At 41.9% G+C, this 26,625-nt stretch overlaps 2 protein-coding genes across 3 annotated transcripts; both read right to left on the bottom strand.

Moving 5' to 3' along the window:
- Positions 1-3,155: 3,155 nt before the first annotated feature.
- On the bottom strand, positions 3,156-11,936 carry LOC112565274 (aquaporin-11-like). 2 transcript variants are annotated; one of them, XM_025240639.1, is made up of 4 exons: positions 11,643-11,936; positions 4,653-5,000; positions 3,920-4,213; positions 3,156-3,737 (listed from the first exon to the last, which is right to left on the bottom strand). In XM_025240639.1, exons 2-4 carry the CDS (start codon positions 4,996-4,998, stop codon positions 3,532-3,534), a joined length of 846 nt encoding a protein of 281 aa, XP_025096424.1. In that variant the 5' UTR covers positions 4,999-5,000; positions 11,643-11,936; the 3' UTR covers positions 3,156-3,531. The 2 variants fall into 2 exon arrangements, with proteins under 2 accessions (XP_025096424.1, XP_025096423.1); XM_025240638.1 differs by having other exon boundaries at positions 11,597-11,933.
- A 1,284-nt stretch (positions 11,937-13,220) lies between these two features.
- Positions 13,221-20,674, bottom strand: LOC112564992 (NF-kappa-B inhibitor alpha-like). Its single transcript, XM_025240199.1, has 4 exons — positions 19,915-20,674; positions 18,456-18,927; positions 17,797-18,051; positions 13,221-17,479 (listed from the first exon to the last, which is right to left on the bottom strand). The coding sequence occupies exons 1-4, from the start codon at positions 20,367-20,369 to the stop codon at positions 17,405-17,407; spliced, it is 1,257 nt and encodes a 418-aa protein (XP_025095984.1). The 5' UTR covers positions 20,370-20,674; the 3' UTR covers positions 13,221-17,404.
- Positions 20,675-26,625: the final 5,951 nt, after the last annotated feature.

The following is a 26,625-nucleotide window of genomic DNA, read 5'->3' as shown; positions in this document are numbered from 1 at the left end:
AGGATGTAAACGCAAACACCATCCCTATCCTATAATAGTTTATAAAAAGTGTGCGAGGGATAAAGAAGGGTCGGTGGGGAGGGGAGAGATTGTGAGTTCTATAAAAATACTGCATACTCAGTTAAAATTCTTTTAAAGCTGTTTACAACAAGTACTCACTAGGAAAATTGGGAAAAATCGGTTTCCTTCGTTTTGCTCCATAAATAAACATAAACACACACATATTTAATGTTTAAAATCTTCAATGCCGAAAAGTACGACTACGCACAAATGCTGATAAACTTCAGGTCAAGTGTCTTCAATGACACCATTGAACGCTGGCAATTAAAATGTATTTATTGCACCTACCTGCCATGGCTCCTAGCAGTCAGCGTGTGAAGGACGTGCAGGACATCTCACCCGCTCATGTCTGCAGTCGCAGAACCAGATCCATCTTTCCTTTCCTGCAGTTAGCTTTTACCGTCATAAAAAAGGTTAAAGGTTGTAGCCTAGGGGGTCAATGGTTTCTACCTGAGGCCAGCGTAAGAGGATCAAGCTGATAAACTTTTGGGGTTGGTGGGTGGTGAGGGGAATACTTCGGCAGTGACGGAATGAAATAGACCAAAGACGCACGTGGCGATTTCCGGACACGAATGATAAGTCTAGATTACCTCCGTGAAATGACAAGTGACAAGTGGATTGTGTTGTCCACGATTGCAAATGGTGTCAACTTAGTTAAGGTCCATCCTAACAAGTTTGGAAACTTAGAATCATCAGTAATGAAAGGACAACATAATGGAACTCTAAAAAAAAAAAGAACACATTTTCTTCTTGATGTGGAAAGAAGGATCCAAACTTCTTATCACCGCCACCTACCTCTATTTCAACATATACATTACATGTAGTTTTTTTTTCTAAATAGAGTGCAAACAAAGACGCTAGAAAGAAAATAATAAAATACTATTTGCGCTTGCAAAATTGTAAAATGCATTTCACCAAGTTTTGGACCGAGAAACTAACGAATATTCTGAACCAGAGACCGTCAGCTTTTCTTTCTGATACTCTTCAAGTCTTTGAATGTAAGTTGTTCTTGCTTTGTTTTTTACTTGAACCAATAATAGGCATATATAATCTTTATTGAATCTTGAAAGTATTTGAAATGTTTGAAAAATTTTGTTTATTACAATCGTGTTCAAATTTACTCATAGTTGCATATTCAGCAACACGCGTTTGAACAGCAATGCTCTTTAACCAATGGCCAAGGTTTAACTCAAACAGTACATCCTATTGGTTATAAGGTTAGCCTCGTTATCGTCAAAAAGCAATGTAACCATTGGCTGGACAAACTGAAGCAACGTCGGCGCATTGACGTCGCCTGTCACGGATGCTCTCGTCCATTATCAGAGGTCACAGGTGTCGAGAGGTTCAGACATTTCCAGTGTCCTGCATCACTTGGAGTGCGAGAAAGTCAGATAAAGGGGGTCCGCGATTGCTTCTGTGATAACAATTCATCGCACCCACTCCCCCACACGACATCCGCTTCCGTTCCAGCTGTGATAACCACTCTGCAGGAAGTCTTGGAAATATACTATTCAAAATAGTAGAGGCGTTAGTGGTTTTAAAGTCGACTGTCTTTGGTGAGCATATTAGATCATATATTCTAAGGTCTCAGTTTGGTTCAGTTCCTTGACCTGTGCTGCTCGTCTGGGAGACTGAGCGGAAACAAGGTTCTCCAAAGAGAAGTGACATTGCCTGTTCTTATATCCGCAAGCGGGATTTTTTTGTCTTTGTCAACTCACGTTGGCCTTCCTAAAAGGTGTCATGAACAATGGTATTAGATAGTCAGTTACAAGACCAAACCAGACACCATTGTTTTATTTTATTGTTACCAGGAGGTATTATGTGCCTACCCGGGAGATGACTGCCCTTTGTGGAAAGTCTTTGGTGTTGTGTTCAAGAAGAGAAATTTGCAACAAATTTTTCATGCACTTAATCTTGAAACTCTGGATCTTTTTGTGTCATCAAGTTCTACGAGGGACTTGTACAATTGGTACTTGGCAGCAAAGCTGATGGGGCTACATTTGCCAAAGATGTTTAGTGTGGCCAGTGATACTGTCATGTTGACATTCTGATGTGATTTCAGCCGTGGAGGGGCCATCTTTGCACACTTTGACTCTCAGGTATTAGAAGTGTTGAAGTAATTCTACTGTCCGCTAGCAGCTTCAGTAAACGATTCTTTGGACTTATCCCTGCTCGTGGAATCTGGATGGGCTTGATAACAATGGGTAATTTAGCCTTCATCGATATCAGTATCAAAAAATCTTTTATCCCAGACTACGATTCTATTTAGAAGTTGAAATTTTAAAGTAAAAGAGACCCTACCATATTCCAGCAATCTGACTGGTACACTCTATGCAGTCTAGGTCAGGAAAGTTTTTGTTCGGAATAGAACAGCATCCTTCCCTTTCAAAGCTTGGTTCTAGGCCCCGAGCAGGCCGACTGCAAGGCTCTTAAACCCTCAAAATGCAGTTTATTGCAACGTGTGAGTCGCCCCACTGTCCAATGCCGGGCCCCACTTCACAGCCGCGGGCCCTGGTACACCAGACCCTCCTGTCTCCCCACCTCTTGTCAGGCCTGCTCATGGAGAAATTTTTGCATGATTTTCTCATAGAAAGTATTCAATATTATATGCAAGAGAAAGAGCACCCTGCCATCTCTTTTTGTCTTCTAGTTAGTTGTTCAGGAGCACTATATATTGCTTGAGTTCTTGTACATCTCCTCGATAACTTGAAACAGATGGTTATAGTCTTCTGACATAAAACAAGGAAGAGGCAGTGAGATTGTGATTGTGTGGCGAAGTAGACTGTTTGAGAGAAAGGAGCGATAGACGAAGTTGTAATTTTCATCCTCAGTTGTATTTACATCTCCAGGTCGCTGCTGCTGCGACCTTTGAATTGTTTTGAGTCGTATACAAACGTGTGGAATGGACATACAGAGAGTGGGTGTTGAGAGAGAGAAAGAAAGAATGGCAAGAGAAACAACAGTGCACAAATGTATTAATATATTTCGTACAGGCCCATATGAATGGATATCATCATGCGCTCTTGTACAGATGCACACTGACAAACGAGCAAACGCACTCTCTATACGAATGAGCGATCACTCAACAGTATGTGTTATACTTATTGCTTTATTCATCAACTGATTTATTTAGGGACTAGCAGGTAGTTGAAACAGAACCCAATGGGTTCGACATTAAAAATAGATATCACAGAACACGCAGTACCAATAAATCAAACCCAAGACGTTTCCGTCTGTGCAGAGGACTGGAATAATCAACATGCTTGGGAGAAAGGCTGCCAGTAACTAATTCTGGGTCCCCAGGAAAAAATTCACTTGGGCAGCTCAGGAACATAACTGCACTCTCAGGATCGCTCAGGATGACTGTAGCTGCTACGAAGGAAGAGCAAGAATATAAGGCCTGACCTCTAGGTGGTTGTCTTTCACAACAAAAGTGCACGGGTACATGGAGCGGTAGCTCCTATCTGTCGCTTAGTCCTTTTTATCTCGAGCAGACGACTCCCGGAGCTTGGTGACATCGACGTGGAGCAGACGGTCACACAATGTGGCGAGAAAGCATCCGAGGAAAGGACCGGCCCAGTAGACGACGAAGTGCTCCCAGTACCGGGTGCTCCCACACCCCAGCGTGTGGCCGGACGCCATGGCTGGGTTGAAGTACATTCCCGTTGTGTGAAGTCCTGTATGAAGACCAACGGAGACCAGAAGTTAGAAGATAGACCTGCTTTGTGGAATTTACAGGCAAGCACCAACACACACACGCCTTAACGAATGCATACACAGAGGAACACACACACACACACACACCATCATCTCCACCCATACTCCCAGGCAAACACACATCCTCTCGTCTCCGACTGACCATAGACGATCATGAGCGCTGCGTTGAGGTACTTGATAAACTCGTCCAGAAGGCCCAGGGAGGAGACGGTCTGGAGCCCTAGCCACGTATCACTCAGGGTGGCTGCACCTTCGATTATCATTCCAGTCAGCAAGGTCACCTCCAGGTCGCTGGAACAATCCACCTCGTAAAAGCGCTCGTGGTGATCTTCGATGAGGTCCAAGGACCAGATGAGCCGAGCAAGGCGATAGGATGCCAGGCCAGCCAATGACATTACTGCTATCTTCACGACGGCCAGCCTCCAGGACAAATGACCTACGGAGTAACATCAGAAGCGGACATACAGAGAAAAACAACAATTAAATAGGCACACATCAACAAATATCAAACATGACTGGGTCGTTCAAATGCATTAAGCACAGATTGATTACTTTTACAAAATGTAAGAGTTCTTTTAGAGTACATTTCAATATAAGAAACCGGATATAACCTTTATATGCTACTTTCAACCTGTTTGAGAGACGCCATTAGTTTTTTGGTCAGAAAACAATCTGCATACAAGTGACATATTTGGAAATCTTTTCAGGGTAACTTGGATGATATAGATAATTCCTGCTGGTTGTCAAATCTGTTGAGCTCAAATTTCTGTGAATTTGTGCACAACTTTTCGGAAAGCGTTTTTTGTCTAATGCCAGAATTATTTTGCTCTTGGAAGCTTCAGGATAATGCAGCTGTGAAAACAGTAGCGAATTACCTAACAGCCATTCATGAAACGCTTTCACTGGACTGTCGAAGCCGTCACCGAAAGTCCTGCTGCAGACGTAGAGCTGGCCAATGATGGCCACCGCCAGCCAGAAGTTGCCATAGTGCTTGACCACGAAGTTGTTTTCGAAGAAGTAGGCACACGCCTCCATGGTACACAAGAAGTCCAGCACGTGGCCGCGCACGCTGACAGGCACCAGGAGGCGCGTGAGCGCGCGCTGAACCACGCCGGTGGCCATGTTGATGAAAAAGAAGATGAGGGACGCCACGTAGGGGGGAACGTAGTCCGTGTCTGGTTCTCTGCCCAGTGCCAGCAGCCACAGTAATCTCCAATCCATATCTGCATCATCATCATCATCATCTGGAGACAACGCTTTATGTTTCTTTTTTTACTATTTGTTATTATATTAACATTTCATTACTTGATGACTGGAAAGAGAAAAATAAAAGAACGGGGAAGGATGGTGAATGACTCAGGATTGTTTTCTTGTTTTTTGGGGTATTTTTACTTCATTTAGTTGTATCTTTTGCGTCTTTTAATATTGTACATGTAGGACATAATCATACTCAAACTTTGTCACCAAATGACAGATTCTTTCAGCTGCAAAAAACTGTTTTCTTATCGAATTCTAACTCATCAACGAAACGTTTCAGTGCCTTGGATTTGCTTTCAAGCATCCTCAATCTTATTGAACAGAAAGTTGGAAATTCCAGCCCACCTCCTTCGGTAAGGATGAATGGTTGCAGACAAAACAAGCCTTAGAAAGCGGCAAGCGGTGCCATGGTGATGAACTCATTTGAGCGTGACTTTACCTGTCCTCGTTGTGTAAGCAACAACAGCACTAGCTAACAATAACATGCTTTGATACACAAAACACACTTATGCACCAACCCATGGTACACGGGCAATGAAAATAAAAGTAAGAAATTAAATAATACATTTAACTCGTATAATACGATGTAAAAATGAATTGAGTTGATGCATAATGGTAGCGAAATTGCCACAAAATTAACGCAAATATTTTTAATGAAGTAGATAATTTTTAAACGATTATCGTTTCCAGTGAACGTGTGAAACCAGCTGTTATTTATTACCGTGTTCTTACATTTACACGACATCCCTTCTCGCCTATTTATTACAGGCCATCACAATATTTGTTATTTTTAAGCATGTATTTGCTCCGTGGAAGCAATATGAGAGCAATATATACGCTATTGGATTTTGAGGGGGGCCATTTTACATCTGCTGGAGACATGTTTTTTCCATAATACATATACATCCGACTCAAAATCAGAGAGAAACCCAGTGCAGCGATACCGGAGTCCAAAGGAGATAAAGGGACATAATAAACTTTTCATGATTTAAGCTGTTGCCTCCCTTAGATATTCCGATTTCGCAGTGAAGAGTCATAACATTGAAGTAGTCTTTTAAAAATAGGAACAGCTGCACTAATTTGGTTAAATGTCGTCTGAAGATAAACAAGATGCCAGCTAATATTTTGCAAGAGATGGTTGCGAAGGCTCGATGTGATTACTTTCACGCGACAAGCGGATGAGTTCTTGTTACCAAGGCAGTAGTTTTACACAGCATTCGACAGCTCAGTGAATTTTCAGTAATCACAGTGTTTTTAAGCAAGGAAGTAATTTTGCAGCAGTTATTCCTATTCACGTGGTACCTAGAAGGAAGAAAATGGTTGGTTTGTTGGTTTATATAATGATAAGAAAGTACTTCCGCCATGACTTCATTTTCCACCATGGGGGAAGGGGTGTGAAAACTGGGGTACCTACAGAAAAATACCCAATGTCAGACGTGTGATAAAACCTATCTCGCGTCCAGAAAGCGCACATTGAGACAAGATTTAAACCTTTACCTTAAAAGTATCATCATGTTTGTGATAGATAAGAGTTTTACTAGTGCACTAGCTACCGTTATTGACAATCTGCCAATTTATTAACAGCAAGAAGTTGATGTCATAGTTCCGGGTTCAAACATTTCAGGCGGTCATGCTGCAAAACATATTCCTTGAGGTGGAAGATGGGGGAGTAACTTTTATGCCTTCACAGGAGGCGGATGTTGTTGAGAGTTTTGTGCTTTGAGAATTGAGAAGCTTTATTTTTCTAGAAATTCAGTTTTTGTGTGTGCCTTCTCCACATAATTCCATGTTCACAACCTTAAGATGAATTCCACTCGGTTGAAAGTAAGAAATCAGGATGTAAGAGTAATGGAATAGAAGACTCGTCGGTTCAGGCATAGCCATTAGTTAAGAGTTTAAGAGTTAACAATTAGTTCCTTCGTTAAGGAGGCTGAAAGGGACTGAAGCCAGCTTTACGGGAGCGACGAATTATCTTTCTTTGACGTACAATAAGTGAAAGAAGAATTGTTATTTAAGTAATGCAATTTGGCCCAATGGCTCAATGAAAAAAAACCAAAAAACAACATATTACATGAGACGACTAAGGAAACAGATTGTGTGATAAAGGAGATGTTTGGCAATGTTTGTGTGTTTATGATTATGTGGTTCTTTCTGATACTTTGTGAGTCCCCATTGTTTGTCGGAACCTCACCGAATTTGACAAGAAGGCTGTAGGTTAGGTGTGGTTATGGTAAGTTGCTTCGGAGCATGTTTACCTTTATTGTTCGTTGTCTCTGTTCTGGGATATTACCGGTGGCTCCAAAATGAAAGAAGAAAATCTACTACACGGAAGAAATTGGAGATGAATTAATTACACATGACAAACTTGAACAACAGTGGAATCTGAGACGATATTGAAGAAAAACAGAGAGATTGTGGTCACCGTCACCGAAAGTGAACAATATAACCACAGTTTAAGGAGTTAGCGTCAGACATCAACGCAGGTGAGCCATGAGCAACATTCTTGTATACACACAAAAACAGATTACAAAGAAGAAGTCTGAATCAAGAGAGAATCGAATGGCTACGTAGTTCGTAGTTTCAGGTCTTGCTAGGATGAAGCATTTTGTGAGCATCCATCAATGTTTTCTCACATCTCGTCCCACGTGTCTACCGGTAGTCTGTTACAGATGGGCTTGAACGGTTTGTTACAGAGGTGATCATCACCTTGGGCTTGGCAGAGGAAGCACGAAAGGATGGGGAGGCCAGAAAAGGGCGTTGGGGGGGATTAAACGGTTGTCGGTGGGGGTTTCTCCTTCCCCAGTCTCACTACGGTGATTTGGATCCGATCGAAAGATCGCTCATGGCAGACGTAGGTAGAAAAAATGTGTGTGGGCTCATGGGAAACTGCTGGGAACCCCGTGCTGACGTCACGACTAGGCGCAGCGTGTGCACGTGCATGAATGGGCGCATGCGCACTCCCAGCGACTGTCTGGCGCGTGCGGTTTTGGTGTCTGCTCACCGTGAGACCTACAGAACCCGGAGATGTTAGCACCTGACCATGATGTCAATCATTTACTCGTTTTTCTGTCTCTCTGTCTATCATTTTTAAATTTGTATTTCCCGTTTCCTTTCGTTTCTTTACGATCTTATTTCTCTATTTATATCGATAATTATATCCCTTTGTGCGTGCGTGTGTGTGTGTGCACAAACCTGCTGTGTGTGCGCTTTTTACATGAATTTTGTGTACCTCTTGTATAATTCATAGAGCGTCTGAACAGTGGAGATCGGAGGGAAAAAGAGGTTGTAATCCGGGGATGGAACGATCACAGTAATGGAAAAAGTTCCAGCCGAGAAGGAAATCATTTCATGCAGTGTCATCAAAGCAAGATGCTTCATGTGTAGCCGTCTGGTGGCGCAGCAGCGGCTGGCGGCAGGCGGCAGGCGGCAGGCGGCAGCGCTAAGTCTAGATCATTGAAAGTGCTGTGTGTGATTTTCTCAGTAGGTGTAGGTGTAGGTGTTGCCTTTTCTGGGTTCTGCACTGTTTGCTTGGTTGTTTGTTTTTTAACATCTGTCAGCTTCTGCTACTTTGCGTTACTATGACAACGTGTTTGTACTTCACGGCACGCAGACCGGCGCCACATACAGTCAGTCATCAAGGAGCTGCTACAGGCCCATCAGAGGCTCGAGCTGTAGGCACAGGTCCCATCGATGAGAGGTCCCAGATATAGACACGATTACTATCAATAGTTTTTTTCAGAAAAATATGTCTATATTTATTTTTAAATAGATTTTGAACAAGTTTTTATTATTTGTTTGTCTTTGACAACATACCACATTGAAAACCATTGACTATATGCCAGATTCTTGTTACTAACTTCCATTGGTAGCGGTGGTGGTTGGGGGAGGTTTTCTTTCCTTCAAAATTGTTAAGCAGATGAAGATGTTCCGCAGAATATTCTCGGGAAGTTTGGCAACATGTCGATTTGTGAAGTTTGCTAAGTGCACATGGTGACGCATGTGCAGTGCGCACTGACGCCATGTGACCAGGGGCACGGCGACCTCATCACGATGCGCGTGTAAATCGCAGGCCGCTAACCGCCCGACATCACGCGGGACTCCTCCAGACTGCACTTAGTTTTCTAGCAAAATTTACGGATGCTCGACTTCCTTTTTTTTTTATTTGTTTGTTTGTTTGTTTTTGAGTGGGGTGGCGGTGGCGGGAGTAGGTGAGGGTGTTTAGTCACTCCGCGCAATGTCGACTGCTTGCTATAGGACGCCGAAATAGTTGATTCAAAGTTGATTCAGTTCACCAGAATGTTCTGGCAATGCTCACTATTATAATCACTTTTATAATTTTCAGCAAATAGGATGCAGGAAGAGTTGAGTGGACCCCTCCTTTGGCGCAATGTCGGGGGGCAAAGGTTTCTTTTTCGAGCCTGTCTAAAAATTCTAAGCTATGCGTGGGGCAAGTAAAATACACAAAACCCACAGGTGACTACACGACACACCTAGTGATAATGGAATGGACAACAAATGAGTCCATAATGCTGTTCACTTACCAAACATATAGTGCAAAGTAAAGCTTTTTGAATTCGCTCACAATAAAACTTTAAAAATAGCTCTTCCTTTGAAGGCAGCCGCCCCCAATGCTCTCTAACGACTCCATCAAAGATGTCAGCTGTGTTATTTTTTTATCTTTGTACTTTGTATTAAAATGTTACGGACTGCAGATTTCTAGAGCTATTGTACTTGATAAATTAAATTTCAATCTAATTAACCTAGGCTGAATAAAAGAAAATGAAAACAAGTGCAGTTCACAGTTTGGCAGACAGGCCGGTCCAAAGACCCGCGGGCCATACTTTGCCCTCCCCTGAGCCAGAAGGACGCCTGCTATTTAGAGCAAAACGAGTTTTGAGGTGTGTCGGGCACGTCTGGGCTTTTTCTCTCTGTGTGGGAGTCAGGAGTGGGCTACAAGTTCCCGTTAATACTGTCTTCTGACATTCTGGGAAAGATGTTAGTCAGAACCATGATCAATGGTCACAAAAGTGGCCTCAGGATCCGTTTATCACATAAAGAAAGAGAGAGAGGGTGCGTGAGTGTGTGCAGGCTAAACTGTCAGTAGGTGGTCAGACTGGTTCATTAATATGTGTATTTCTACATAATGCTGAATGTACACATAAAATTGTACACAGCAAGTCAGTGCGAGCGAATAAAGTCACGTGTAAAGAGTAACTTCATAGATATATAATACATAGGCATAAGAGGAGAGCACTTTCTGCGGTTAGCCTGGCAGGATTGTAAGAAAGAGATTGTGACTTGTAACAATTACTGCTCTCCTCTAGAACTAAAAATGCTCCACCAGTGAATTTCTGTTTCAGCGTCTGGCAAATCATTTTTGAGTATCTCGTTTCTACCCACTCTACTGCATCATTGCCTCCCTCCCACACCCCATCCCTGACGCACCTTCTGCACTAATTCCGTGAAACAGAAGAGAAAGGGAGAGAGAGCATCCGTGCTGCCAGCGCATGTCACACCGGGGACTACCCACAATGATGTCGCCAATGAAAGTCCCCCAATACCCACTCAGTGCTGACGACTTCCTCTTTCAACCATGTTCTCCTCGCTGTCGCCACCTCTAAAACGAGTTACAGGTAGACAAGTACAGCTCAGCAGGAGCTACGGGAGGTACAGACCAGTAGAGGGCGTACCTGTCGTCTACTCAGAATTCTCGCAGAAAAAGCCCGGATGTTATTGCATCGTGTGCATTTATAGCGATGCTGCAATATTATTAGTCTTCTTGTCAAGAAATTCCCTCCGTTGGCCAAGCTTTGATGAGTTTGGGGAAGAAAGAGGATGTGGATAGGAGTAGCGCGATCAAACTGCGATGTCAGATGGTCGTGGCTGGCGTCTTTGTTATCACCATCTAGCTTCGTGCCGACCTTAGAGTGGTGCACCTGTTGGCTTTGACCCGACTGTCTCATACATACTACTCCACATTATGCGACATTTGCATGCCCGACATACCCGAGACAAAGTTAGCGGTAGTCGTATGATGGTAATAATGGACACCTCTCAAGTTCAGGCAAGTAGTGAGGGGTTTTGTTAAGGGAAGCCAATCGGTTATCATGAAATGCGGATGCTGTGCTGTCTGCACTTGACACTGAAAACCAACGCGTGGGTGGTTATCACGAGACATCACTGTACCTGTAGGTAAGACGGAAGACGGGGGTCTGTCTTCCCCTTGAAACACCCAAGTACAGCAAAAATAAATCTGAATTTTACGCTTTACGCACACCTCTGCATAAATTACATTCTCCATACATAAACAAATATATTATTCATTACATCTTAACGTGCATTAACGCTCCACACGCACACACACGCGCGCACACTCGCACGTACACAGTTTTGAGAAAGAGAGAGGAAGGGAGAAACAAAGAGGATGTTTCTTAAATGCATGACCACACGTGAATAATCAGAGCCTGCGATATGGGAAAGCTGTGATCACACACACACACTCACACAAAGTACACACAAAGCGCACGCACGCACGCACGCGCACACACACACACGCACGTACCTCAGCCTACTGTAGATATGCCGGCAGGAATGGTTGCAGAACTTACTCTGTATACACAAGTTTGTTAGACTCTTCGACCTTGGCAGTCCTTTCCCAGGATCTCTGTCGAGGGTTCACTTTTAATAAACGGTAATGCCGAGCAAGAAATGTCACGAAACTGGTTGCAGTAGGAGTCACCGACAGTAAAGTGGACACCCCGGCGAGTCGGCCTGTTGCTGGTGGTGGTGATGATAATGATGGTTGAGATAAATAACCTCGTGTAACGAAATGTGCTGTGTACCTGCAGCATACACTGCAGCAGCAAAGACGGATGGGGGAGGCTGCGAGGTGCTACTGTTATCTAAAAATAGCCGCGGCGCAGGTGAGAGACAGAGAGTTGGGTTTCAGGCCAGCAGACCTGGATGCCAGAGGAGGGAGCCTTCTTCCCAACTAATATAGTCTCTTGTTCTCAAGTGAGGAAGGTGCATGTGTGCATTAACACAATGTGCATACTGGACACACATTCAAATTAAAGACACAAGTTTATAAGTGGCCAGGATAAAACAAGCACACACACACACACACGCGCGCGCGCTGGTATTGTACTAGTGTTGCTATTCTAACTAATGAAGATGGTGATGATTGTTATTTGTTGTCGCTATAATTGTATTAAATAATTATACGTAGTATAACATGACTGGATTCGTTTTATTTTCACTTTCTATCTTAAGTTCTAAGTGCTGATGATCATCACCTTAATCATCTTCATCGTCATGATTATTGTTTAATCTCTCTCTCTCTCACACACACACACACACACACAACATAATGACATAATATCTTCACAGTATTTCGGAAATTAGTACGTCGCGTAAGCCGTTATTTTATTTTATTTTACACATTTCAGTTCTGGCAAGCTGTTACTGCAGACACAAATCACACTCTCGAAGAGTTACATCAGCTTCATGGTAAATTTCAGGAATCGGAAATTCAGAAACGAAATATTTGAATTTCTATGTAACCAAGGAAGAAGATTGAAATACCTTTATAAGCTAAATAAACTAGAATATCTCTGATGTTTATTTCCTGTGGTTATCATAGTTTCCTACTACTAACTTATTTTTATATGACTGGACTAAGCTGACACTACAATATTTCCCTAACTTCCGCTTTGTAGATAAAGTCGCTAAATGTTGCTGTTGACAGTTCGTCGTAATCCACATGAACAGGCTTCCTACCTTAGTGGCAGACTTGGCCGCAGCTTTGTTTGTTTTTCCCCTCGTAAATGATGAAGTACATAACATTGTATAGCGAAAACAGGGTTCTCCATTCATATTTCTAAAACAGAATTTTGTAGACGTGTGAGTGCTTCACAAGCAAGCTCCTGGTAAATAATAATAACTATCATGCATTTACTCAAGCGGAGGCAAGCTCAATACCCTAGAGACAAGAGGCAGGCAATAATAGTAATAATGTATGACATAGGCGAGCATAAAGATACCTTATTTTGTTGTCAGACTACGACTACTGTAATGCCTTCTGTTCTTTCTACTATGTCTGAAATATGTTTGTGGTCAAATGATGATGCATGCGTACTATTAGCTTCCTTACATTCTCTTACACCTACTTAATTTTTTTTTCTTTATTTTTTTCTTTTTTTGTTTTTTGTTTTTTTTTTTGTTTTTTGTTTTTTGGTCATAAAGACGGAGGTGGATGTAAGACAAGTGTTGTCTTTAATGCCTGGTTACCCTTATTATACACATGTATTTCTTGTTTCCCACCATTCTGCTTCCTATGGCGCATTCTTTATTTATTTTTTTTTTTTTGTGCCATAATGCGACACATATGTATTTTACATACAGCACGTGACTCGGTGCCCAGTATACCAACATTCACAGAAATAAAGGAGTAGATATTGTGTTACTCTTTTATTCTTTGTCATCGCGAGCGCCTGTGAGTCATTTTGGTGAGACCCACGCTGACTGCAGACGACAGGAGGGTCTGATAATGTCACCTCCACACACACACACGATATAACTCCGTCAGCCAGGAATATTTTTAACAACGACGTCGACTTCCTGCTGTATGTGTGGTGGTGGTGGTGGTGGTGGGGAAAATAACCCGGTTGAAAGCCAACGGTTACAACAGACGGCAAAGGTGTTACATAAATATATGTCGGGGTATTCTTGTCAATATGTACATAAACGTCAGCTCGGCAGCTCACACTCGTGGCTTGTGAGCACTCGTGTACTCAAAGTCTTACTCAAATCCTTAAGTTGATTGACACCTGTCACACAACCGACAAGAGGCCACCCGCTTGAGTCATGAGCACTGCCCCACCCACTCAGCAGTCGCTAGCAAACTGTAGTGTTGAACTCTTGATTAACATGTTAACCTCTGTGTGTGTGTGTGCCCGTGTGTTATGTGTGTTTGGGTGTGTGTATTACGGGTGTGCAAGTATTATAATGCGTGTTTATATAGTACATGTAGTATGTATGCGTGTGCATTGTATGTGTTGTGTAGTGTGCGTGTGTGCATGAGTCAGTGAGCGAGTGAGAGGGATGGAATTTATTTCTCATGTGTCACAGACGTTCACGAGACCGTTAGTCAGGCTTTAAAAAGAGAGACTTAATCACAAACATATACACACTACAGGAAAGTCCGCGGGAAACGGAAATACAGTCAGCACACAGACACTTTGTTCACACATCTGTTCACCACCCAGTCACCCCACCAACTACAGGCAAGCTAATGAAAGTTGAGGCGAGCGCCGACGAATTTCAGACTTTAATGTCCGCATTCTCGCGCCGATGAGCAGCGCTGAGGAAGCAGTCAATTAATTTTAAATTAAATTAATAATTACAATATCAGGAGAGAGCTTAGTACATGTCGACATGTCGTACTTGCGATCCCCAGTTTAGTTTGTCGAAGCAGAGATGAGTGTTTCTGAACATGTCATCTCACCAACCACTATGTACATTACACGAACAAAAAATAAATAAATAAAAATAAAAATTACGAAGCCGAGAACAATATTCCTTTTGTCTATCTTTTTATGAACATATATATTGTTAACTAGCAGACACAACAATGTAAGACCAACTGTACTTTGTCTCGACTTTACAGCTCTTAAAAGTGCGAAGAGGGAAAAGAAAAATATAATTGCAGTCAAGTAAAAAGACAAAAAGTTATCAAACGATTTCTGTGTTTATTGTAAACTGTAGACATTAATAATAAACGTTTGACGATAAACGTGAAAGACCAACAACACGGTTCTTACTAAGAACTGAAGGGCATTATGCAATAAATAAATAAGTGTAAATAAAGCAGAAGACAAAAGTTGAAATGACAAAGGTGGGTGTGGGAGGGTAGAACGTTCATAATCACAAGAAAAGAAAAAAAAAACTGTTGTATACAGAAAAATCCGCCATAAGCTGTAAAATGTTTGGCAGAGGCTGTCGCCAAGACAATTTGCAATAAATAATTTGATACATAATTATGATACAGAAGGAATTGGAGAGTCAAACCTATAATACTGTGAGAAAATATATATATATATTGAATCTTCACAATACTACGAGAAAGTCATCTAGTTGATATACACTATGAAAACCTGATGAAGCTCTCGGATAATTAGGACGGTCTATCATGGACTGTTTATTATTTATTGTGTTGAGATGCAGTATACACGAGCTTGTTCTACCTCACAGCCAGTCCGCTCCCGAGACTGCCGTAGAGGAACTTGTAAATGAATTGCTAACCTTTCAGTCGTTAGGAAAGTGAGATATTAGAGAACTTTTCTCAGAGCCCATCTCTTTCCTCGTTTTCTTTCGAAGGCGTGGGTCAGTTGATGGGGTGAGCAAGTTCACTGCGTGCCAAGGGTATCGAACCGGCCTGTGAAGCACGCCTACGGATTGGAGCAGTGTTGGATGAATGAACTGTGATGAATGAAGGGTAGAGGAGATATTAATGGAGAAGAACCCATCCCCAAGATAGCCACATTTACTCGTCCGAAATCAAACTTCACAGTTGTTAACTTCGGATCCTAAGCTTCCTAGAGGGGCTCGAGATTATTTGCCCAACTCCTAGACACTTGTGCCTACAGGTCTCAGTTTGATATACAGCTATCTTGGATGTAGATTTTCTGGTCAATATAAGTTAATCGCATAGAAACGTGTGTAAAATCCCCCTCTAAATCGCGTAAAGAGAACTTATTTAGGGAGGTCTGAAAATGTAAATGATTTGGCATCGGGTGTTTCAAACGTAAAAGAGTCGAGGTCGGAGGTCATATCGCACAATACTAATGTTTTATTTATGGTCAATGAGATACTTTTTACATGAATTACAAAAAGAGAATTACGGATAAAGATCATGATGCAATTATTGTACATAGGTGTAAAGACATCCACTTGTTATTTAGGGTGGGTGGGGAGCTAAAATTCCAGACAATTTCGACTGGGAGTCTAAAAACAACCAAGAGCTTTAACGGGGTATCTGAAATCCCCTTACACTGTATTGACGGGAAATCCTTGTCCTTGAGGTAGATTGCATGTATGTTCGTATCTCTCCTCTATTTCTTAAAAGCGTCTGTAAATTTTCACAAATGTACAGGACATGAATGTAAAGGAGATACGAGTGCAACGCACGCATCCAACCCTCCGGGACATATGACTGTTGACTCACCCACCCCACATGACTGATAACATGCTACCCGATTGCCAGATGTGCTTCCTTTTGATTCCTTTATCTACTGATGGTTCTTGACAACTCAGAGATGAGGATATATCAGGGAAATGACCGCCGAGGGGTAGGATCGGATATGAAGTTTGACAGAAAAAAAACACAAGGCACTTCTTTCCCTAACATATGCCACTGCAGTGCTACTCGCATGTAAAATCTCATGAAATTCAACTATCTTCATGTCACTTTGTTTACATAACTGTAGTAACATGTTTACACAGAAGTAGTAACATACATTTACATAGCTGTATTAAAATACATTTACATAACTGTACTGACATAGTTTGACATAACAGTACATTTGTGGGGGCCTCATCCCCATATCATAAATGAACGTATGTTCAGCAATAAACACATATTTTGTAAACATTACATATATCATTATCACACATGTTGTAGGTTTACAATCCCAAACATGGTTTTCTTGACAAATCACTCAAAGTCAGGGGTACATCCTTCAGTCAAAGGCAGACTGTGGTCCTCCCAGAGTATAGAATCAAACATGCTCTGGAGCAGGTAGTTGAATATATTTTGTAATCAGACTTTTTCTGCATTATTTTCCTTATTAATTAGGTGCCCTCGTTGGGTGCGCATCGTGGATTAAAAGTAACAGTCGTATATCATTGGATTTTAACAATAGAAATCCAGGCAATAAACTTCGAAACTTTGTAACAAGCACGACCATGTCAGTCAGAAATAAGGTCGATGATCTAAAACCATGTTTTTATTTCTGTTTAAAGATGTCCGTTGTTGATTTTTTGCCGAAAACAAATGTGTTCCACAGAACTAGCCGCTCGTGTATAGGACACACACACAATTTTGCTGCCTTTCAGCGAGAAACATCTGCTCGGAGGCACTTCAATCACAATGTAAAATTTTCTTTCTTCGGGTGTGTGATATGATGGGGTGGGGGTGAGGTAAATGGGAGAATAAGATGGAAGGGAGTGGTTCACAAGAGAGATATAGTTTTGTCTCAACATGGCAAAAATGTATAATATAAAGTCGTTGGAAAAGCCCAGACTCTAATGTTTATTTTTGTTTTTTGTTTCTGTTTTTTGTTTTGTTAACGAAGACAGCAAACCTCGAACGCTACCTCCTCCTGGAGACTAGCACTGGCTGTCCGGCGATGCAGACGTCGTCGTAGGGAAGTTCCTGGTCTCGATCCTGTAGAGACGAAAATGAGACTGTTGCCAGCAAAAGTTTACACATCATGCTTAGCGAGGTAAACATGAGAGAAATGACATCCGATGGTACTTATGAATGGTACTTATGGAACCTGACTATGCTTCTCAAGTGCTAGAGGGAGTTAGAGCCGTCTGAAGCTAACAACACTGATTCCGCCATGCATGCCAATAAAATACCATCTCTAGTGATAAAACTAAATTGAAATAACAATATTATAAGTTATATAAAACTAGAAAAAAATTGGTAAGATTTTCAGCTTCCGAAACAAAGGGAAAAAAAGACTGCTTACTACTCACCATTTCGTCATCTGAATAACTGTCGCTCGTGGAGTCGCGAGTAGCATCTGACCAGCTGCCACCGTGGGCACGCAGGAGGTCAACAAGGTCAAAGCGCTTGCGTCCCAGAGCCAGCTGCAGCGCCGTCTGGCAAGCGAAGGTGGCGGCGTCGACGTTGATGTCTTGGTGGGTCAGCAGCTTCTCCAGCATGCGTGAGTCGGAGATGTCCACTGTTTCAACCGCAAAATGGAGGGCCGTCCTGCCGCTCTTTCCATCCTGCGGGACACACAAGGACGATTACAAGTTTCTCACTTAAACTTCGGTAAGAAGTTATATGTCCCTTAAGGATGTAATATAGTAAAAAGGAGGCAAGGAAGAAGATTCAAGAATAAAGAAGAATAAGAACAATCTCAAGAGAAGAAGAAAAAACTACAAAGAAGAAAGAAAGAGAACAACAATTAGAGGACCAAGAAAAGAACAAGAATACCATTTAAAAAAAGAGCAACAACAAATGAAACAAAAAGAAATAAACAAAAAACAAAACAAAACGAAAACAACAAGTAAATAATAAGAAACAAACAAGAACCAAAAAAAAAAAAAACGAAACAAACATGAACGAAAAAGCAACAGGAAAAAAACAGAACAGAACAAAACAAAACTCAAAAGGGCTGATTGCTTACTTTAGCGTTGATGTCAGCCCCATGTTCTAGAAGCAGGTGCACGATCTTGGGGTTAGAGTTCAAAACGGCGATGTGCAGGCAGGTCAAACCCTCGTAGTTTCTGATGGTCAGGGCGTCCGCGACCTCCTTGTCGTACCGCTCTTTTCGCCGGTCCAGCGGTTGCTGCCGCAGGTTGTTGATGTCGCTGTCATCAGGGCGGCCCTTGCTCCGCCCAAGGAGGGCCAGCAACGTGGGCACATCCTCGCGCTCGCAGGCGGTGTGCAGGGGCGTGTTGCCATGGCAATCCTGCATGGACAGCGACGCCCCCAGGTCCAGCAGAGCCTCGGTGGCTCCGACCTGCGACGTCAGGACCGCGATGTGGAGGGGCGTCTGGAAGAGGCGGTTGCGAAAGTTCACTTGGCCCTGCAGCTGCAGCAGGCGCATCAGGTCCGACAGACGGGCCACAGCCTGAAGCACCGCCAGGTGCAAGACTCTGTAACAGCAAAGTGAAGTATGGGAGAGGGAGGAAGGAGGAAGAACACTACTGAGTGTCAAGTCCTGTCTGTGAAATCGTGAGAACAACACTTGGTGTTCTTGACAGTTGTCACGCAGGTAAAGATAGCATCACGAACCTCTCTACCAATCATTCTTTTTATATATTTTAAACTTGGCACTAAACTTTATGTCATAACTCACATTCAAGTTCGCCTGTTTTACCAACATTCCACCAACATAACTCTAACCAACAGAACAAACAGAAAAGTAATGAAAAAAAAACAAAAACCCAAGCCCAAACAACAAACAAACGCGTGTATACACGACGTGCGAGACAATAATAACTGTCACGACAGACTCTGACTTCATTCATGCACTCATTACTTATATGCTATTAACGGTGTGTGAGTCACACCTAATTACAAAGCCACTCAAGCTGTGAGTACGGAATTCCCGGAGTCGTCAGATTAGCGTGAGCCTGATGTCACGGGTCAACCTGGGTCAATGTCAAGGCCATGTGAAATCTCTAACGAGCACGCTTTTTGTGCACCTGTGATTTCATTCATTCTGTTTTGTTTTAAACTGAGCCTGACAGCATTTTAAATAAAAGAATCTTACTAAGCTGACTACATAATTTAATATTACTTAGTAACATTTAATTATTTAATAATTTAATAATAATGTAAAAGATATTGCCAACAAGAAAGGTTCATTACTATAGAAACATAACCTCTTTTTTAACCGAAAAACTTCAAATTCAGAACACAAAATCACGACTGTAACAATGGGACTTGTATTACGACATGTCATGCTAAAACACCTTATTTATAGATTAAAATAAATTCAAAAATATTACTCATGGTAGCATTTGGAATAAAATACATGAAAAGTAAAAATATTATTTAGGACAGAATAATTTAAAATAAAATTAATTCAAATTTTTTTTAAAAAGCAAATAAATATTCTTGACTTGAGAAATACTCACGTGTCTCCATCTTTGTCGGGAAAGTTGTCAGGTGGTTCCTCCATCCAGATTCCACTTTTGGGTCGATGTCTGCTGTCTGTAGGCATATCATTCATCGCCATGCTAATATCTTTTGTGCAGAAAACGTCGTCGTAGTCGTCTTCCACCGTGCTGACAGTCGGCGACAACGCCATGTGACCTGCACTGTCCCACACTGACCCCAGTCCCAGCGTGCCTATACCCGACGACGACTCACTCGGCGCCGCCACTCGATGTTCACAAGAATCCCTTTCTGAGAACAGAATCACATCCTTCGACGTTTCATCTGGACTGCGGTAACCCTGGGTGTCTGAAATTGTCAGAGTTTGAAGTCCACGAACAAAAGACAGAGACGAAAAGGTGGCGGACGAACAGCCATCAACCTCGAGGTAACTTTCCACGCTTCCTTCTTCTTCTGTGTGTTTCGGCAGGGTCATGCTTGTTTTCGTTTGCAACACAAAATGGAGCGAAAACTGAATGGCAAGGTACCTATAAAGCCCTCCGTCAGTGTAAACTGTCGGAACAACCAAACAACCGTCGTAATTTCTCCCAACCCAAAGTTGGCGCCTGCGCAGTGAGGCGGTAGGCAGGGAATTCCCAGTTGAGTGGGAATCCCGCTACTTGGCCCCGCGGCTGAGGTCAGCGTCGCGCGCACTTGCTGTCTTAGGTAAATATAATCACACAGCACGGGGGGAGCCTCCAGCCTAAAAATAGACCTATCTTAATCATGAAAATCTTTTATCAGTCGGACAAGGGATCGTTTCCGAATGACAGAGACTTGAGAAATGGGAATATAAAACATTGATAAAATATTACTCATCGACCGTAATACATTTGTACTTAGCTTTTTTTCTAATAACCCGTGACTGAGCATGTCCAAACAGCTTGCTCACTGACTATATTATTGAATGAGTACAATCTGGGGACAAAACAAACGAAAAAGGGCGTGTTTACTGTCTGGGAAAGGCTTTAGCTGCTTAACTCATGTCACGAGAATTAACTGATGCAACATCGTGTGTAGACAGATCGACTGACTGATCGCCGACAAAAATCAGATGATCAAATGGTCTCATGCGCAGGGCTACGACCTGAACGAAACTGAAAGTGATTAACTGGCAGAATGGTGAGCAGGAAAGGAATAAGGAGCTATTTAAACACTCTTACATAGGCAAAGTTTCCGTACATTTACACATTATAGTAAATTCTCATTTCTAACGCTTGTAATTTCGATGTGTTCAATCTCTAAAATGTTTTCTTCACATTAACAGAAACTCAGGAGGACGGACATGAGTGAATGAGTTTCTAAATGAATGAATTACTCACAGTGAATCAGAATTACAAAAAATAATTAAGTGGATGTTAATTAAACACCATAACACTAAGCCGTGGTCTAATTCCTTGCAAGTACAAACCTGTGACGATGAAAATAGCGAAACATTTCTCCCCTTCCCCTCCCAAAAATTCTCCTTCTCTATTGTTAGACCATCTCGCAATCCAGGTTTTTGCTGACTGAGCTAAAGCTAGACTGTGAGACTAGTTTGCACTTTTTCGACCCGCGACCCACTTGCCAGAGACTATGTACCCGGGTTCAACCCCTACCCCTCTACCCGGCTTCCCTATAGCTCAGTTGTTACGACTTCCTTCAACGGTCAGGAGTGTTTGTCACGACAAGTGATCTGAGTATTCTTTGGAGACAAACCAAAGTGTCTGAGTGTACTTGGTTCTTGGAAACCCTTCGTGTGCCCACTCTCAGGTTGCCAGAGGTCCGTTCTAATAATAGCATCCATGATAAACCGCGCGAGACGAGCTCCGAGAAAGGTAACAGAGAACTCGGAGGTTCATTACCTGTCAGGGTCTGACAAGCTGACAGTTCGTTTCGTCCATACAAGTAATGACACATTTTCCCAATATTCCTCGTTAAAAACTAGATGTTTTCGAAATGTTTCTGTAGATTTATCCAGTCGCAGCATGAATATAAATGAATCGACCATTTCAACTTTCGATATGTGTTAACCGCTTGCTTGAAGGTGGGATGTAAATTAGGGGAAACGGAGAAATAGTGTGAGACATTGAAAGAGTAAAAGTTTCAGGGCAGAAAAACTTTAGGGAAAATGGTAGCTCGTAGAATGTTAATATTAATATATTTACCTATCTGAGGGCGAGGAAAGGATAGATGGTCATGTATGTTGGTTGTAGCCATAGCTTGGTAAGCATTCTCACGCACACTAGCGAACACGTAGTCGCCTGAACATTTGCAGGTTCCTTTACTTCGAAAACAAAACAAAACAAAACAAAACAAAACAAAACAAAACAAAACAAAACAAAACACAAAAAACTATGCCTCTTTAGCAAGTCTGCACATATTTAATTAGATTAACCAAAAAAATGGTAAAATACTTAATTAAATTGTACGATAATTGTTGAAGTAAAACTAATTCTTAATATACATCCCGAAAGTTACTCAGTACATAACAACTCTAATTAACAAATATTCTAAAAGAAAGTTTGTTGTTTCTCAGTTTGATTGCTAACAAAGAATACTTAACTTTATAAAGTCCAGTACAGTCACTTTTTACTGTTTAATCTTGATAATGTTCCTTTTTCAACACTTAAATTATAGTCTGTGGAACCGATTATTGCACTAATCCAAGAAAGTGTTTTCCACAAATCACTGACCAGGGGACAGACGCTGTACACAACTCTGCGATACCTCTTGGGCACGAGCGACCACTAATACATATCTACATCTTTAAAAGAATACAGGAAAAGTCAGCATACAAACAAATCTGAGATACACGAGAAATGAACACCGACCCTTTTCTCGGAAGACGCAGCCTCCCCTACACGCAGTGTCCCTCCCACTTGCCGTGTCTCCTTGGGAAGTGAAGGGCTGGCCGTTGACAATTGATTATAATTTACGGCCTACCCCCTTCTCTTCTACTATTAAAAAAAAAACTATTACTCATTCAGGTGTGGCTCAGTCATCCTCGCTGTGCGAGCTATTTAAACTTATGTCCCCCCTTTGTGACAAGCATCACTAAAGCAAACACAGAATGTTCTTTGAGATCATTATTCCTATTGATAGTTGTTTTATGAAACTTTCTCGAAATTTAATGCAAAAGCTCACTCTTCAAATAAGTGTTAATAGCGGTCATTCATGCAGTGAATAATTTGACGAGCGCTGCCGATATTTCAGTAGCCAGCCGGACATTGGCTCGGACAGTGACGTAGTCGTTTCTCCTCGCCTTTTAGGACAGTACTTAGTCTCCTCCTCTCGCGGCCACGTGACCTGCCGAGCTGATGTCAGTGCACCCACGAATGTGTCCCTGTACTTCCGTGGTGCACCCAGGCTGTGTTTCCCCTATGACTTGGATCCCCGGTATCAGAAAAGGGATGCGGAGAAAAGAAGTCTCCTGCCACCTCGTACAATTATAGATTTTACCCTTCTAAGCATTTTTTTCAGTCTGATTTCAAACATATTTCAGTTTTCAGGTTCAAATTACAACAACAAAACTTACGCCGAATCACAAAAGGAAATGGGGATTCATGTACACCTTGATCACACTGTGTAGGCGTGTCTATCATTGTCATCATCATCATCATCATCGTCGTCGTCGTCGTCGTCGTCATCATCATCATCATCATCATCATGTGCCTACTGCACAGACCCACTTCTGTAGTTGTGACACATCAGACTGTGAAGCAGCCCAGCGTCCAACATGTAATTCAATTCTGCACTTCCAGAACTTTCCCAAAAGTCCTTCAGCTGGCGTTTCTGGAAAACCTTCAACTGGTTGGATGAAGCAGAAAGCACGCAGCAGGTATTTCGGGCAAGGTACCGGCAGAGAAGTTCTACAAGTCTAATAATCCGCCCTAGCACCAAGCCAAACGGTTAAATCGGGCAAGTGGTCGTATTTTAGGGAGGGAATTACAGGGGTTGTGTAACCCACATCTCCGTAAGAGGTTAACTGTCGTTCTATGTCTGTTTAACCACCTCCAGCTCTGTGGCTTTTTCTGTTCTTGTTGTGTGTGCGGATAGGTGGAAGAGAGAGAGAGGAAGAGAGAAAGAGGAGAACGTGGGTGGCGTGTAGACGTTCGCGGTGTGCGTTTATGTTTACCTCTGTTTTTTTTTTTCCCGAGCCTGGTCTCGCGAAGCCAATTGAATGTTATTACATTTTAGGGTTACTTCTGTTGTATTTGGTGTTGTGGGAAATAGAGAGAGAGAGAGAGTGAGAGAGTGGGGGAGGAGAACTGATGTCGGACTGGTAAAATATTTCTCGATACTGTAATACTGTAATAATTATTTGCTTGTAAAATATGTACCGTTGTTATCAGTGGATATCTCTGTCGTGTCTTGTTCTGCCAAACACAAGCTAATTTTACGGGAAATTCTATTTTAAAACAAGAGATTAGCATCAGGGTTGAGATTTTAACATTTAAATTTTTCTAACACTTTTTGTGGAGCGGATTTAAGAATTCTGTGAATTTTTTCATATTTTAATTAGTCTTGAGAGTATTTTTGGTCGAAGAATAAAGCCAGCAGAAAAAAATGGAAATTACAATTATAGTAAGTGAAGTAGAATATATTTATCTTTTTAACATTTATATGCTGATAGTTACATAAAATGTTGAGTTTCTTTCACAGAAGGCTTTCTTTTTTTAAGCGTTCATATGCTTGTTTGCATTTTTCTTCCCAAATACTGCCACTCCAGGGTTCCTCCTCTAAATTCTTCCTCAAGACAGAGGAATGGTGACTTAAGGGATTTACAAGAGATGTGAACGAAAGAAGATGATCTCTTCTGTTTTAGCTGGATATAAATGTGTTCCGCCATGCTGACAAATATCAACATTTTTTTTTCTTGCAGGATCTGTCTGCACATCTTTACAAGCCCACGCTGCACACACCTTAGATGGCAACGGTCCTGGAATCTTAGAACGTTTGTTTGTTTCTTGCTTTATTTGTCCATCGATTCGTCCTTTCGTCCATCCGTTCGTTGTTTCTAACTTCCTTTCTAACTGCCTTCAAAATGGTAGATGTGTCAAAGTTTTTGTTTACCCCTCCGCTTTCTATTTCTAGTTCTAGGATCTTCCATCTCGTGGCAGATATCGTCCATGGAGGCGTGTCGGTCGTGCCCCTGCACCTCCCGACTCCTCGTCAGACCTTGTAGTTCCGTATCGATGCAGGAATCTCCGAGTCCTGTTAGCGCCTGTCGACTATTTTCGTTTCATTCCCTTGCTGGGACCTGCGTGATAGTGTCGAGCATCAATCCACAGTTTCCGCTTGGTCCCCTTTCTGGACCGACCCCTGAATGAGACTAAAGTGTACCTGGCTGTGAAGCTCGCTTGTAAACGCAGCAGTCACGCCATCCTTCGTGTGGCTCCAATTAGTCTTGTTGGATGCAATTAGCAATGATGACGAGATTTATCAAATTAACGATTTCGAGACAAAGATTCGAAACCTTGGAAGTGAGGCATGCAGCGCACGACAACTGCAATCAGATGGTCTGCTAAAGTGCACCTTGTTGCAGGGACCTTTCTCCTCCAGTCTCTTTGCTTTCAGAAATGCCTGAGGAGATATTTGTCATAAACTATTGACATGCTTGTGTATTCTATGCCAAATGAGAGAGAATTTAGAAATGATAATTCCTGGTGATAGTAAATAAAGACAACTTTAAAAACGAAAGCCTTCATACTCAAAATTATTGAGATATATTAAGGAGGGAATTGTCTCTCCTGAAACAATAATAGCACACAGCATCAACCGTAAAGTTTTTCCTAAAGCCACAACATTGGAAGATGAAATACAGAAAAATTCAAGTTCCAGAATACTGACAGAAAAAAATGTTTTAGCCTGCTTAATGTTAAACAACAGCTAATTTTGTATGGCTCACGAAAGATGTTATAAATATTAAAATGGCGTTTGGAGGAGAAAAGGTTCTCCACGCCTGCTGCATAAATTTGTAAGTCAAGGACAATACAAAATCGAATTAAACGTAAAGGTACTCATTGCAAAGCCAGCGTAAAAGAAAATATATTTAAAATAACCAAAGATAAAATGGCCTCTCATGCTTACCATAGGAAGCTGTGCACTTTAAGAATACAACTTCAAGTAGGAATCCTTGCCCAGGGCGTGATATCTGCGGTATTTTCTTATGTTGACACTGTTTCTGTATAAAATTCTCCAGAAATTCACAGTTTAATCTCATCGTGTGTAGCTGGGTTTAGAAATAGCTGCTCGTAAAAAGAAGAAAGTGTGGCCACGAATGTAAACCTTGTGATGGCCAAATGGCTGTAGAGAAGTCACGCTATGCACCGTTCTTCGTGAGACTTTTATTTCACTTGCTCCTCGTTTTCTTGCAACCCATAACCTTTTGGATGGACATTGAAACTGGAATCCATTCATTTTTCTGTCAAAAAATAAAATAAAATTGCATCTGAGTTGGCGAATAGAAGATAAGCATGTACTTTTCTCTCTGGAAAGATCGTGAAGCACGGGACGGTCTGACAAACACTGGGTGTCGAGACAGAGATCAGGAGCGGTTAAAGTTTGTAAACAGCAGCATATTGGAATCCATTCATTTTTAAAATGCATTTTTTAAAACTTTGCCGCTTCTTTAAAGTACATTCGAGGTGAAGAATAGAAAATAATTGTGCACTTTATGTCGTAAAATAGCGGACAATAGACGAGCTGCT

Source organism: Pomacea canaliculata, linkage group LG5, assembly GCF_003073045.1.
Source record: "Pomacea canaliculata isolate SZHN2017 linkage group LG5, ASM307304v1, whole genome shotgun sequence".
NCBI classification, from domain to species: domain Eukaryota; kingdom Metazoa; phylum Mollusca; class Gastropoda; order Architaenioglossa; family Ampullariidae; genus Pomacea; species Pomacea canaliculata.
This window is presented reverse-complemented; position numbering and strand designations above follow the sequence as displayed.